The sequence below is a fragment of the Lepus europaeus genome, chromosome 10 (genome assembly GCF_033115175.1).
Source record: "Lepus europaeus isolate LE1 chromosome 10, mLepTim1.pri, whole genome shotgun sequence".
Taxonomy (NCBI): Eukaryota; Metazoa; Chordata; class Mammalia; order Lagomorpha; family Leporidae; genus Lepus; species Lepus europaeus.
Window position 1 is genome coordinate 14,452,739 of NC_084836.1, and position 14,524 is coordinate 14,467,262.

Sequence of the window (14,524 nt, forward strand, 5' to 3'; positions counted from 1 at the left end):
GGGGCCCAAGGACCTGGGCCATCCTATGCTATTTTCCCAGGCATGTTAGCAGGAAGGTAGATTGGAAGTGGAGCGGCCAGGACTCAAACTGGCACTCACATGGGTGCCAGTGCTGCAGACCATGGTTTTAATTTGCTGCGCCATAGGACCGGCCCCTCTGATAACATTTATTAAAAAGTCCTTCCTTTTCCCACTGTATTTCCATGCCACTGTTTTCATAAATCAGCTGACTGTGTATGTGTAGGTTTATTTATAGACTGAATTAGTCTATGTCACAATAAATATTTGTTGGATAAGTGCTTTCACTTAAGAATTCTTTCTTAACAAAGGTTAGAGTGAACAATATTTCCTATTGTTTATTTGTTGTGTGACTTTTCATGTCATTTAAAGTCTTTGATCTTTAGTGTCCTCATCTGTCAAATGAGGATAGTCCTCTTGTCTCACAGGATGCCAGGAGTATTAAATGTAATTGCTCTTATTATAGGACATTATACAAACACAGCTTATACAACAGATATTTACTTGATTCATGATTTAGTTATGATATCTTTCAGGTATTGATATTTTCTCCTCTGAAATAATATTACCTCCAAAAGTTGAGAATGAAAAAAAGTCCTTAAGAACAAAGGATAAAGGAATTGTGAGTGGGCAATGAGGATGATTCTGATAGCAGAAATTAAAAAGGAAGACAAAAACTCAGGAAATTCTTTGAGATCTCTTTTTATAGCCTCCATTTCTTACTTTTTTTTTATTATTTATTTGAAAGAGAGAGAGAGGAAAAAAAAAAAAAAGAAAGAGAATCTTCAATCCATTGGTTCACTCTCCAAATGGCCACAATGGCTGGGGCTGGGCCAGGCCAAAGCCATGAGCCTAGAACTCCATCTGAGTCCCCAGTGTGGGCACAGGGGCCCAAGGACTTGGGCCATCTTCCACTGCTTTCCCAGGTGCATAGCAGGGAGCAGAATTGAAAGCGGAGAAGCCAGGACATGAACCAGCACCCATATGAGATGCCAGCATCACAGATGATGGCTTAACCTGCTACAATACACTGCCAGCCCCCAGCCTTCATTTCTTAATCACACATTCTACAACTATACCATTGTTTTATTCTGCTGTGTGCAAATTATGGAAGATTAAAATTTATATGATTAAAGTTTCAATTTTTCACTCTTTTGCTTTCAAAATATCTGCCTATTCTATCAATGCCTTAGAGAAAGCCCAAAGACAGAATTATGGCATTAGAAGCTGTTATACATTGTTAATTCTTTTTCAGCTTCAAATATATAGAATGTGTATAAAACAGTAATAAGTAAATAAAAACTCAGGCTGAAATTTGATTGCCATTGTAAAGGTACTGGGAGATGGGACTTTTAAGAAGCGTTTTGCTCTTGAGCATGCTCCCTTTAGGAATGGATTATTGCCATTATCAAGGGAAGGGTTTTGGATAAATTCTAAGAAGTTCTGGCACCCTTCTGCCTGTGAATGCACTCTTTTGCCACATGATGTCTTCTCCTACATTAATACACAGCAAGAAAGCTCTCACCAGATGTATCCCCCTTGATCCTGAACTTCTATCCTCCCAAATTTTGAGCCAAATAAGTCCCTGTTGTTTCCAAACTACCTAGTCTAGTATCCTGCTACAGCAACAGAGAGTGGACTGAGGTACAGCTGTACATCTACCTGTGTTTATGATTGATTTCCATATTAGACTGTTTGTTCCTTGAGGGCAGAGTGATGTCTGACTTTCTATTTCATGTGCCTGACACAGTGATAAGTGTGTGACTTTTCATAGGTCATTTAAAGTCTTTGATCATGAGTGTCCTCATTTGTCAAATGAGGTTAGTGCTCTTGTCTCACAGGATGCTCTGTGCTCAATAAATCTCTGTTGAAAATATGATTCAGAAGGCTAGTGTTGTGGCGTAGTAAGCTCAGTTGGAGTCCTGGCTGCTCCTCTTCTTATCCAGCTCTCTGCTAGTGGTATAGGAAGGCAGTGGAGGATGTCCCAGGTGCTTGGGCCCCTGCACCCACTTGGGAGACCCAGAGGAAGCTCCAGGCTCCTGGCTTCAGATCAGCCCAGCTCTGGCCACTAGGGTCATTTAAGGAGTTCACCAGGGGATGGAAGACCTTTCTCTCTGTCTCTGCATCTCAAGTAAATAAACTTTGGAAAAAAAAAATGAAAAAAGAAAATATGATTCAGTAAGAAAACACTATATAGGCTAAAGCTTTATTTTCATTTAATAACACTGTGTTCATTTTTCACATTTCTTTCAAAGTCTCTACAATCATGGAACCATCCTCTTCAATTACAATGTGATATTCCCAATTAACTTCTATGGGCACTCACTGTTTTATCTCATTCAAATGACATCCTTTTCACTCAGATATTTAGATTTCTCTGTTTGTATTTGCCTGTTTGACTTTAGCAAATCTGTTGATTCTTCTACCTTTTTAAAAATATTATTATTACACTGCACTGACACTTAGGAGCACTGGAGAAGCAAATGAGTCTAAATGAGGACTCCCTAGAAGCATGCTGTCCCTCTTCATCAGCAGAGAGACTGAGGAAAATGTTAAAGCAGGAAGAAGAGAAGGCTGTTTCAATCAACTTTTTAAGAACTGACTTTACATCCTGCTAAAGGAATCATCTGACCTTTTCAAATCTTCTCCCTTTAGGAAAGGGAGAGAGAGGGGAAAAAGGGAGACTCACCCTGTTTGTGGAACTAAGACCAGATATATTTCCCACTCAATGGAAAGGAATCTCTAAATTAATCCGCTGATAGTATCAGCGGGCAGGCAGGAATTTAACACTGAGGCCTGAATGTAAAAAACCAGCCAATGGCACTAATTTGCTAAACCTCAAGAAAAACCTAATGATTAATTTCCTGTTTCTGGTGAACTGTAAATGACAGCAGTCATAAAAATACCTGCTAAAACAATTACAGGCAAACCCAAATATCACTATTTTCTGTAACTGCTGAGCCATGAAAAAGGTAAAGATTGTTAAAAATTAAATGCCCAGGATTTGAAAAGGCATACATCAGAAGTACTATTTTTTTGAAGGTCAATCTGACAATATAACAAAAACACCTTAAATTTTTGAAACTCTTTGGTCCAGGATACAGAAATGTATCTACAAAGACTGTACAACAAGAAAGCTCACTGAAGGTTTAAAATAGCAAGCAACTACAAACAATCTAAGTGCTTCCACATAGGGCATTTGTTGAAGACTGGTAAATCCTTATGAAGGAATACTCATAATTATTTTTCTATTTATATTTATGGGTATTATTTGTACTTTTTAAGAGTGTTCTTTTATAAGGATTTCTCTCCTTATTAAATAGCAGTTGGAAGGTGACTGTCAAAAAATTTTTTGGGTTGCAATTATCTTTTTCAGTCCCCACATGAAATCTTAGTTACAATTTAAATTTAAAGAGAAACAACAAAAAATGGTAACAACAATCAAAGGTGCTCTCTTTTTAAAGCTGGAGTAGGGAATTTGGAACACTATCCAGTTACCCCCACAGCCATTCCTAGGAACCTTGTGACTTCAAAGAACACATTTTGAAAACTACTAAAGAACATTTATGTGGGGGAAAAAATTAGAGATCATAAAATAACTTCATTTTTGTATAAAAATGGATATATGTCTTTCTGTTTCTTATGCAACAGAGAATGGGTAGAATGGTTAGAAAAGATAAACATCAAAATGCAAATGGTACATAAATCTGAATGGTGAGTTTATGATAATTTGTATTTATTGCTTTTATGCCTTTTTCCTAGATCCTCTACAATAAACATGCATTATTTTAATAAAGAAAATAGCATTATTTATTTAAAAACTTGCATTCTGTATATTTTTCCAATATTCCTTTATTTCAGCTAGTGTTTTCTCTCTCTAAAGACTTATTTATTTTTCTGAAAGGCTGAGTAACAAAAAGGGGGAGAGAGAGAGAGACAGAGAGAGTGAGAGAGAGAGTGCTCTATCTTCCATCCACTGGCTCCCTCCCCAAAGGGCTGAAACAACTGAGATTGGTCCAGGGCAAAGAGCTCAGAACTATATCCTGGTCTGCCTACATAGTGGTAGGGGGCCAAGTATGTGGGACATCTGCTGTTTTCTCAGGTTCAATAGCAGGAAGACAGACTGGAAGTGGAGCACTTGGATATGGGATGGCAGCATCACAAGCAGCAGCTTAGTCTGCTGTGTCAAAATGCTGACACTTTAGCTGTTGTTTTAAAGCACTAAAATTCTTCAGGTGCTTGTTCAATTGAAGTAGAATGTCCTTTATCTGACAATCAAGAAGATATTGAAATCCCAGCATGGCAAGTTTCTCTACCCTGATTACAGATTTTTTTTATGCTAAGTTGTGAGTACTCATTAAAAGAATTCTGTGCTCTGGTTTCTCTCTCTTTTCACATGTTTTTTAACACCTAGACAATGTTCATCCCTCCATTCTTCAGTTTCCAATCCCCAGAGAGACCTTCAGAAGTCTTCTCTGAATGTACTGAGTACACTAAATCATTGCAATTTTTCTCTCTAATTACGTAACACAATTTGAATCATATATTAGTTAGTAAGCAAATTTATTTATTATCAACCTCACATACAAAACTGAAATTTTATGAAAGCAAATACTATGCCTATTAGTATTTGCCAATATATTACACAGTGCCTAGCATAACGCTTAGTAATTGTCCATAAACATTCATTGACTGAATAACTAAATGTTTGCTAAAAGTTGAATTTACAGACTGATGAAGACATTCTTATCTAAATAGGTTGGCAAGGAACCTATTTTCCATAGTTTAAATTTCTGAAAACTTCAGTAGTAGCCCAGAGTCATATTAACTATGCACATTTTATAACAGCTGTATCAACTGATTCATAGACTGCAACAGGCTCTAGGCCTGAGATACCTGCTCCAGGACTACTGACCCTTATCAGCAGATCTTTATGTTTTGGAGAATAAACATCTTATAATACAGAGTGAGAATTTACCACTTCAATGTTTTTGAAAGTTTTTTCCATCCCCACTATTATAACTGAAGCATCCTAACGAGGGCAAACCTCAGTCTACTATTTATTACATGTCAATACATATTATAAACCTTTCTGTCAGAAATCTGAACAGTGTGAGCTACTATTTTCAGTATAATTTAAATAACAGGAGATCCAACAATGGCAAACCAACAGTCTCAGGGGAGTTCTTGTAACTAAATGGAGAACTTAAAAACACCAAAACAAACAGTATAAGAAAAATAACCATAGAAGGTACCAAATAAGCATAGAGACATAACATTTTAAATACTTCTAAATATTTGGTTTCAAAGCATAAATGGAGCATCTGAGCCTTCCACATCTATTCTTGCCAAATCCCAGGAAAAACTGACCATACTACAGTCATCTAAAACAGCTGTTAGGACTTATCTTCAAATATTTGGTTTCAAAATACAGACCTATTTGCACTTTAAAATCAGATGCCTGCATACTCCCACTGTAGCACTGCACTGAGATAATCCTTTTAAAGTAGATTGCTGGAAAAACAGATCTTTATTCATGGGTGAGAACTATTTCAAATGGACACAATAAAATGTAAATAGTTCTTTTTTTTTTTTTTTCTTAAGGCAAGGGCTGAATTTCACATTATTTTAGGTTAAACAGTAAATGTGAAATGTTAAGATTTTAGAAGGATGGGAAAGAGTTTATGATTGTTCACTTAAAATTACTGACTTCTTAAAATGAAATTTCTTGTTTTGCATATTGTTCTCGTGGGCACACAAATCAAACTATGAAATCTGCCTCACTTTGGGATACTAGAAGGTCCAAGCCACAGAAAAGGAACTTGGTCTAGGATTAAGTCAAGTGGTTTAAAATAACCTTTCCCACACTCCGGTGTAATTATGCTTGCTTTCTAGGCTGTTTATAGGCACAGATATCTAGTTGCAGTCCTATACTTCTTATGGTTATCTAACACTATAAAGTAATATCCTTGCAGAATGGAATGATAAGGAATACATAAGACATCCTTTAATCTTCTGAGAAGACACCATTCCCATGATCAATTTCAGTTGGCTTGATTTCTCTGAAATTTTAAAATAGCAGACATTAAAAATGCTTATAGCATTTATCACCCACATTATTTCCATTCAAATCTACCATTTAAACCTCATTCCTGAAAAAAAAGTACAACTCAGAAAACTACATTTGGTATCTTAAAAAACAACAGTCAATCTTTGCTGTATTCTCTTCATAGGTTTTACACTTAAATTGAAAGAATAAAATTTATAACAGGTCTTAACACAACCGATTGATGGGAGAATGGGAAGCTTTTTCCATTTTTCAACTTAGCATTTTTCCCTTGCAGGCAGCTCTACAGATGGACCCCAGCCAATTAAATTCTAGATGGATAAGAATATCATTCTCAACCTTACCTCTTTATGCACCTTCCAACTGTCTACCGTCACATTGAAGAGAGCTTTGAGGGCCTCAATGGCACAGTCTGTCTCCTGAGGTGAGAGAGGAGGTCCATTATGGTCTATGGCCGATTCATACTCATCGGTCCACTTGATACTAAAGGCACTTTCCAAAATCTGGGTTAGCAGCGGTAGTCCCTGGAGCTCATAGCGCAACTGTGACCTGATATCAGTGTGCAAAAGTGACAGGAGGAAGAGCAAGCGCAAGTCAAAGCACTTAATGTCATTGATAAATTTTCGGTCCTTGCATTTTCTCAGAAGGTTACAGAGCTTTGCAGCAAGATTAAGTTCCAGGCTGAGCTGCTGTGCCATCTGACTGTTGAACACTATGTTACACAGACATTTTAATGACTCCACAATAACTGGGAACTCTGACACCTTCTCCAAAGAATCATCCGACTCATTTAGTTTAGCTAGTCGCAGCAGGATCTGCATATTTTCCTTAGTTGTTACAGGAACTAAAATCTTTTTGTCTCTGGAGAGAATGCGGAGTACTTCCAGGCAAGACACTTGACATGTTGTTGGGACGTCCTTCACAAGGACTTTAAATATGCCTTCACAGAGTTTCTGAAAAATAAGAACGAGTATGCAAAAATCATTATTTGACTCAAATGACTTAAAACAGAATGTTTCTCCACCAATGTCACTTAATAGAAGTTAAAGACTTGGCTAGAAAAGGTTTTGTTTTTCTTATCATAAACAGAACTGAAAGAGATCTCACATTTAGCGCACTTTTTTCACTGGACAAATATGGAAACTGAGGGTCAGAGGGGTTAAGTTACTTGCACTGGGTCAGAGTGAATTAGTGGCACAGTAAGAGCTAGAATATGGGCTTCCTACCTTCCAGTCTAATGTCTAATGCTGTTTCTATAAAATCACTTACTCTTTTTTTTATAAGATTTATTTTATTTATTTGAAAGGCAGAGTGATAAAGAGAGGGAGAAACAGAGAGACAGAGAAGATATCTTCCATCCGTTGGTTCATTCTCCAAATAGCTGACAAAGCCAGGAGCTAGGAACTCCATCTAGGTCTCCCAAGTTGATATCTGGGGCCCAAGGACTTGGGTCATCTTCTGCTGCTTTCCCAGGCACACAAGCAGGGGACCAGATTGGAAGCAGAGCAGCCAGGACTTGTACAGGCACTGATGTGGAATGTCGAAGTCGCAGGTGGTGTCTTAAACCAATGCACCACAATGCCGGCCCCCACTTATTCTGCTTTAAATGAGCTAGTTTAAAATGTCTCCTATAGCTTTCTTTATTCTCAATGCACTTTTAAAATTAGACTCAATATAGTTTTAGGATAGAAAGCAATCAATGTGAATCATAACTGTTCTCTTCCCAGAAGTAAGATGAACTTTGGTTCACAAAAATTGTCCACAGTAAAGGCTTCTGTAGAAAGACTTGAAGAAATACGTGTATCTGCTGGATCTCAGTTACGTTATTTTTCTGAATTTACAGTTCTATGGCAGTAGCCCCACATTTCAGAAAGCCTGGAACCCTTTTTACCTAAGATCCAATAATATTTAGTCATCAAATCATCCCAGAGAAGAACTGTTGCTGACAAACTAATGAAAAATTATTCTAAGTACTGGGGTCCAAAGGGAGTTCAGTTATCACATATTATGCTTTGAGCCAAGGAATTTTCAAAAAAGTTCATGGAAAATGCAGGTTATAAAGAAACTATGCATGGACTTAAAAATAAACCACTTTTCATGTACTTTTAGAAATATCCTTATAAAGAGCAAGGAAAATTTTCTCCAATTTCAAATCTTTCATATTTAAGACAAAAAAATTATAAATACTACTTCAAATATGGTAACATGAAAGTATTTCAAAAAGTTGATGGGAAAATGGAATTAAAAGATAGGCTACTTTCCATAAACTTTTCAAAGTATCCTTATATCCTGAGTGGAATTAGATCACCTTTTCTCCCACACAATTTAATCAAGACAGGAATCACCTACCTTCGTATTTAACTTAAGAATTACATAATAAATAAATGCATTATAAAACACTATATATGTAAATTTGGAGTTATGCACATCTAGTAGTATACAGATCTTTACCTCCTTCTTTTCTAAGCATAAAGCAATGGCAACAGTAAAATCAAGAAAAATCTATGGGCAATGTGGTGGGTTCCTTTCCTCTTCTACTTTCAGACTCAGAAAAAGAGCACAACATAAAAGCAAATTGGAATACCCATGGCTTTGTATAAACCAAATGAACTGGGATACTCTGGAATGTAAGGCCATGAAAGAGATTTTACGGTACCTGCAAAATTTATCGTTAAAAATCATTTCATCTAAAAGCTTTCAGGAGATCACCCAGCAATCAAAGACTAGAGCTTTCATTTCCCAGTACAGTATTCAATCATTCTGAAGTACAATGTTCTTGTAAATACCATTTCTCAAATCAGAATCACCTCACATAATGACTGCTAGGTAGCTTTTTGCTATGATGTCTCTTAAAAAGCAATACCACTTTTTGGATAATTACTCCTTTTTCTTTTGTGTTACAATTTAGAAAACAAATAAAAAAACAAACCTGTGAAATTCAATAAAAGAAGTGATACTCAACATAATCACCAGCTAGTGCGGGTGGTCCAGAAATCAGTCCAGAATCAGTAAGCTATGGTTAACAGTGGATTGACATAACTGGCCAGATAAACATAGAAAGCAGGCAGGTGAGTACAGAAAGGTAAAGAAGGACTAAAAGCCATTAGCACAAATACTTTAACATCTTCACTGCCCCATACTGAAGATGTAGAAGGGTGGCAGGATGGGAATGAGATTAATACTGCCTGGTAACATTACGCTTCTTAATTTAAATGTTAAAAATAATACTAGAGGTATGAAGCTCATTGCTTGCTCAAAGTCAATTATAGGCTTGAAAGTTGTCCTACAATGGACTCTGGAGCCAGAGAGTGTAGTAATTATGAGCAGTTCTGGCCAGCACCGCAGCTTACTAGGCTAATCCTCCGCCTGCGGCGCCGGCACCCCAGGTTCTAGTCCTGTTTGGGGCGCTGGATTCTGTCCCGCTTGCTCCTCTTCCAGTCCAGCTCTCTGCTGTGGCCCGGGAAGGCAGTGGAGGGTGGCCCAACTGCTTGGGCCCTGCACCCGCATGGGAGACCAGGAGGAAGCACCTGGCTCCTGGCTTCGGATTGGCACAGCGCCGGCAATAGCGGCCATTTGAGGGGTGAACCAATGGAAGGAAGACCTTTCTCTCTCTCACTAACTGCCTGTCAAAAAAAAAAATTTAAATTTTAAAAAAAGAGCAGTTCTAGGGGGCCGATGCTGTGGCGCAGTGGGTTAATCCTCCACCTGCAGTGCCAGCATCCCATATGGGTGCTGGTTCTAGTCCTAGCTGCTCCTCTTCTGATCCAACTCCCTGCTATGGCCTGGGAAAGCAGTAGAAGATGGCCCAAGTGCTTGGGCCCCTGTTGCTACATGGGAGACCCAGAAGAAGCTCCTGGCTCCTGGCATCGGATCACCTTAGCTCCAACCTTTGCAGCCATGTGGAAAGTGAACCAGTAGATGAAGAGCTTTTTCTCTGTCTCTTCCTCAAACTGTCTGTAAATCTACCTCTCAAATAAATAAAATTTAAAAATCTTTAAAAAAAAAGAGCAGTTCTGGATTTAAATTGCCAACATTCAAATCTTGACTCTTTTTACTAATAGGGTAACCTTGACACAATAGTCTCTTTGGGCCTCATTTACTGTAAGAATTAAACAAGATCACACATATACAGCTTTTAGAACAGTGCCTGGTACATGACAAATGTTCAGTACTGGTTATCTAATACATATTATTATAAGAGAAAATTTCAAAGTCCATTTTGCTTTATTACCTCCCTCTACATGCATCATGTCCTTTCCTTCTCTGACAATTTAAGGTTTAACCATCTTCCAAAGCTAAGTTTAAAATCCACTTTCAACAAAAAGTTTTCCTTAACCACTTCAGCCTCCAGGGTTATTCCTTTTTAAGGAATACTCAAACCATGATTTGTAGCAATTATTTCATAGTTAGCACATTTGTCCTGTTAGATTTCTGACTTTGCCTCAACTACTAAAAGTTCTCTGAAGGTAGAAAGGACATCTCTTTTTATGAAAGAAAAAAATGTCATCTAATGGCTTTTGAATTAGAAAGACCTGGGTTTTATACCTGGTTTTATTACTGTGTGGAGTGTTTTTTTTTTCTTTGATACAGTTATATGATTTAGATATATTGTATATACATATATGTATGATTTAGATATATATTATTTAACTTCTCTGTGCCTCAGTTTTCCATCTGAACAAATATAAGATAAAAAAGCATAAGATATTTAAGATATTAGAATAAAAGGTCCATATCTCACAGGGCTGTTATGAAATAGACTCTGGAACCTAATAAGCACCCTCTTAAAAAAAAAAAGATTTATTTATTTATTTGAAAGTCAGAGTTACACAGATAAGAGGCAGAGAGGGAGAAAGGTCTTCCATCCGCTGGTTCAATCCCCAGTTGGCCACAATGGCCAGAGCTGCACCGATCCGAAGCCAAGAGGCACGAGCCTCTTCTGGATCTCCCATGTGGGTGCAGGGACCCAAGGACTTGGGCCATCTTCTACTGCTTTCCCAGGCCATAGCTGGGATCAGAAGTGGAGCAGCCAGAACTCGAACCGGCGCCCAAATGGGATATCAGCACTGCAGGCAGCGGCTTTACCCACTACGCCATAGCACCGGTCCCAGAAGCATCCTTTAATGGTGATGATTATTGTTTATTTCTTCATAATCCACATAGCCCTTAGGAGGAAAACTAGAATGCAACAAGCACCTCTTCCCAAGTAAGATATCTGAATTAAGATATTCCCCAAATCTAATGGATTAGTATAAGTCTACTAACATTGAATTGACACTTCTCTCTCTTTTTTTAAGATTTATTTATTTACTTGAAAGTCAGAGTTACACAAAGTCAGGGTTATACAGACAAAGAAGGAGATACACAGAGATCTTCCATCCACTGGTTCACTCTCCAAATGGCTGCAACAACCAGGGATGGGCCAGGCTAAAGCCAGGAGCCAGGAGCTTCTTCTGGGTCTAGCACATGGATACAGAGACTCAGCGACCTGGGCCATCCTGTGACGTTTTCCTAGGAGCATTAGCAGGAAGCTGGGTTGTAAGTGGAGCAGCCAGGACTTGAACTGGCACCCATATGGGATGGCAGTGTAAGCTGTGGCTTAACCTGCTGCACCACAGTGCAGGCCAACACTTCTTTTTCAAAGTGTGAAGAAAATAGTAGTCATTCTTGTGATTGTACTAAAAGGGTGGCTTGTTCCACCGGGTAAAAGTATTTTCATAATAGTACTAAAAATTATATGCCAGCACATAAAGTTACACTACTTAATACATAATTTCTTTTTTTTAAAGATATATTTATTTATTTGAAAGTCAGAATTACACAGAGAGAGAAGGAGAGGCAGAGAAAGAAAGGTCTTCCATCCACTGGTTCACTCCCCAGTTGGCCGCAATGGCTGGAGCTGAGCCAGGAGCCAGGAGCCAGGAGCCAGGAGCTTCTTCTGGGTCTCCCACATGGATGCAGGGGCCCAAGGACTTGGGCCATCTTCTACTATTCTCCCAGGCCATAGCAGAGAGCTGAATTGGAAGTAGAGCAGCTGGGACTTGAACCGGTGCCCATATGGGATGCTGGCACTGCATGCTGGCGGCTTCACCCACTATGCCACAGCACTGGCCCCCATATTTTCTTTAAAACACAAAATTTGAGGTGGACATTTTGGCATAATGGCTAAGACACTGTCTCTCAAGTAAAAAATAAAAATTAATTTAAAAACCATAAAATAAATTAGAAAAACATGTATAATTTTAAAAGCTGCTATATTTTATTCATTTATTTTAAAGAGTTACAGAGAGAAGGAGAAACAGAGAGAGCTCTTTCATCTGCTATTTCACTCCCCAGGTGGCCACAATGGCCAAGGCTTAACCAGGCAGAAGCCAGGTGCTTTATCTGTGTTTGCCATGTGAACAGCAGGGGCCCAAGTACCTAGGCCATCTTCCACTGCTTTTCTCAAGATATTAGCAGGGCACTGGATTGGAAGTGGAGCCGGCGGGACATGACCTGGCACCCATATAGGACACAGATGGAGGCTTCTCCCACTATGCCACAATGTTGACCCATCATATTAATTAACTGTGATATTGAGCATGTCACTTTATTACGCTTCTTTCTTTCTCTATACCATGCATGAAGACTACATCCCTCTAAGGCAATTTTCTTTCCAGCTCTAGAATGGTAGGGTTTTCACTATGAATCTGTAAAGTAGGATAGCTTCGACTTTAGCTATGAACCAACCAAAGTAGGCTACGAAGCAAATGCCAGCATTCAAATAACCTATCATGATTTATATGCTGTTTTAAGAGGTGATTTCCAAAAATATTAAAAGTTTTATACATAAAGAAAAGATTTATGCTTAAAAGACTGACATAATAGTTAATCTCTTATACTCTGGCAACTCAAAAGTTGTCAGAAAACACTTTCAAAATAAATACCATTTGGCCAGCACTGTGGCATAGTAGGCTAAGCCTCCGACTGTAGCACTGGCATTCCATACGGGCACCGGTTTGTGTCCCAGCTGTTCCTCTTCCAATCCAGGTTTTTGCTATGGCCTGGGAAAGCAGTTGAAGATGGCTCAAGTGCTTGGGCCCCTGTACCTGCATGGAAGACTCAGAGGAAGCTCCTGGCTCTTGGCTTCAGATCCATCCAGCTCCGGCTGTTGCGGCCATTTGGAGAGTGAACCAGTGGATGGAAGGACTTTCTCTCTGCCTCTCCCTTTCTCTATCTGTAGCTCTACTTCTCAAATAAATAATAATTTTTAAAAATTCCCCACATTAAAAAAAAAGATACGTGTCATTCAAAAGTGTTGTTTGTGGACTAGTGCCAGTACACAACTGTTTTGTTAACAGATCATGTTGAAAAAGGTTACATAAAGTTGAGATAGTGTAAAAAAAAAAATGGAGAACATGCACTTAGAAACTTTCATGGTAATTTTACATGTAAGGATGTGATCATTTCTTTCAGTGATTAAATTTTATTGTCTTTTTACAAAAGTACTGGTCTATGGCAAATTGGGACACCCATACAGGAGTGGTGGTTCAATTTCGGGCCACTCTGCTTTCTATCTAGTTTTCTGTTGATGTACCTGAGTAGACAGCAGATGATGGCTCAAGTACTTGGATCCCAGTCACCCAGGTGGGATCCCCAGATGGAGTTACTGCCTCCTGGCTTAAGCCTGGCCCAGCCCCAGCTTTTGTGAGAATTTGGGAAGTGAACCAGTCGATAGAAGATCTCTCTCAGTCTCTCCCTCTCAAATAAACAAATCTTTCAAAAAAAAAGAGAGAGGAAAAAAACCACCTTGATCCTTAATCACAAATAATTTGAGAAGCATTGTTATTGTCATCATGACAATCAAAAATGTCTTCAGAAATTGCCAAATGTCTCCTGGAAAGTGAAATCAACACCTCCTTCCTCCAGTTGAAAACCACTTATCTAAACATTAAAAATGTCATGATAATACAAATCTAAGGTGCATAATCTTAGAAGAGGAAGTGGATCAATTCAGGAAAAAATTTCCTAAGGACATGGCATCTAAGAGAATATCTTTCAATTTCCTCTTGGTCATTTTAAAAATATTCAGAGTGCCTACTATATAATCAAGGATTATCTGAGGTGATGTGTGTACAGTGGTGAATGAAGACATAATTCGGGTGTTTTAAGATAATATTTCAATGGGGAAGATAGAAAATAAATGGAAAGACATAATTAAGACATTATAAGCATTATAAGGGAAATGAAATGTTTTGATAGAAAATAACTGGAAGAAAGTCCAAGTTTAGGTAGAGTGAAGCAAAATTCTGATAGGGAGAAGCTGGTAAATGTGCACAGAATAGCAGAGCAAGCAGTACAGGGTTATCTATTCCCTTTGTATAAACTCTTTAATGACTTTTCAAAGCATTTAAAGTCTAATCTGCTTATCATATTCTGTAAGATTCCATATGATCTGGT

The 14,524-nt window shown here is 38.3% G+C and overlaps 1 protein-coding gene across 8 annotated transcripts in view; it reads right to left on the reverse strand.

Moving 5' to 3' along the window:
* Positions 1 to 14,524, reverse strand: part of RIC8B (RIC8 guanine nucleotide exchange factor B) — a 129,311-nt gene that overhangs the window by 86,609 nt on the left and 28,178 nt on the right. For all 8 annotated transcript variants that reach the window (XR_009866959.1, XR_009866957.1, XR_009866956.1 and 5 more), the window contains exon 3: positions 6,430 to 7,038. Coding sequence is in view for 4 of the 8 variants with exons in the window: in XM_062202975.1 (XP_062058959.1) it covers positions 6,430 to 7,038 (609 nt within the window). In the remaining 4 variants the exon portion in view is untranslated. The remainder of the gene's footprint in view (positions 1 to 6,429; positions 7,039 to 14,524) is intronic.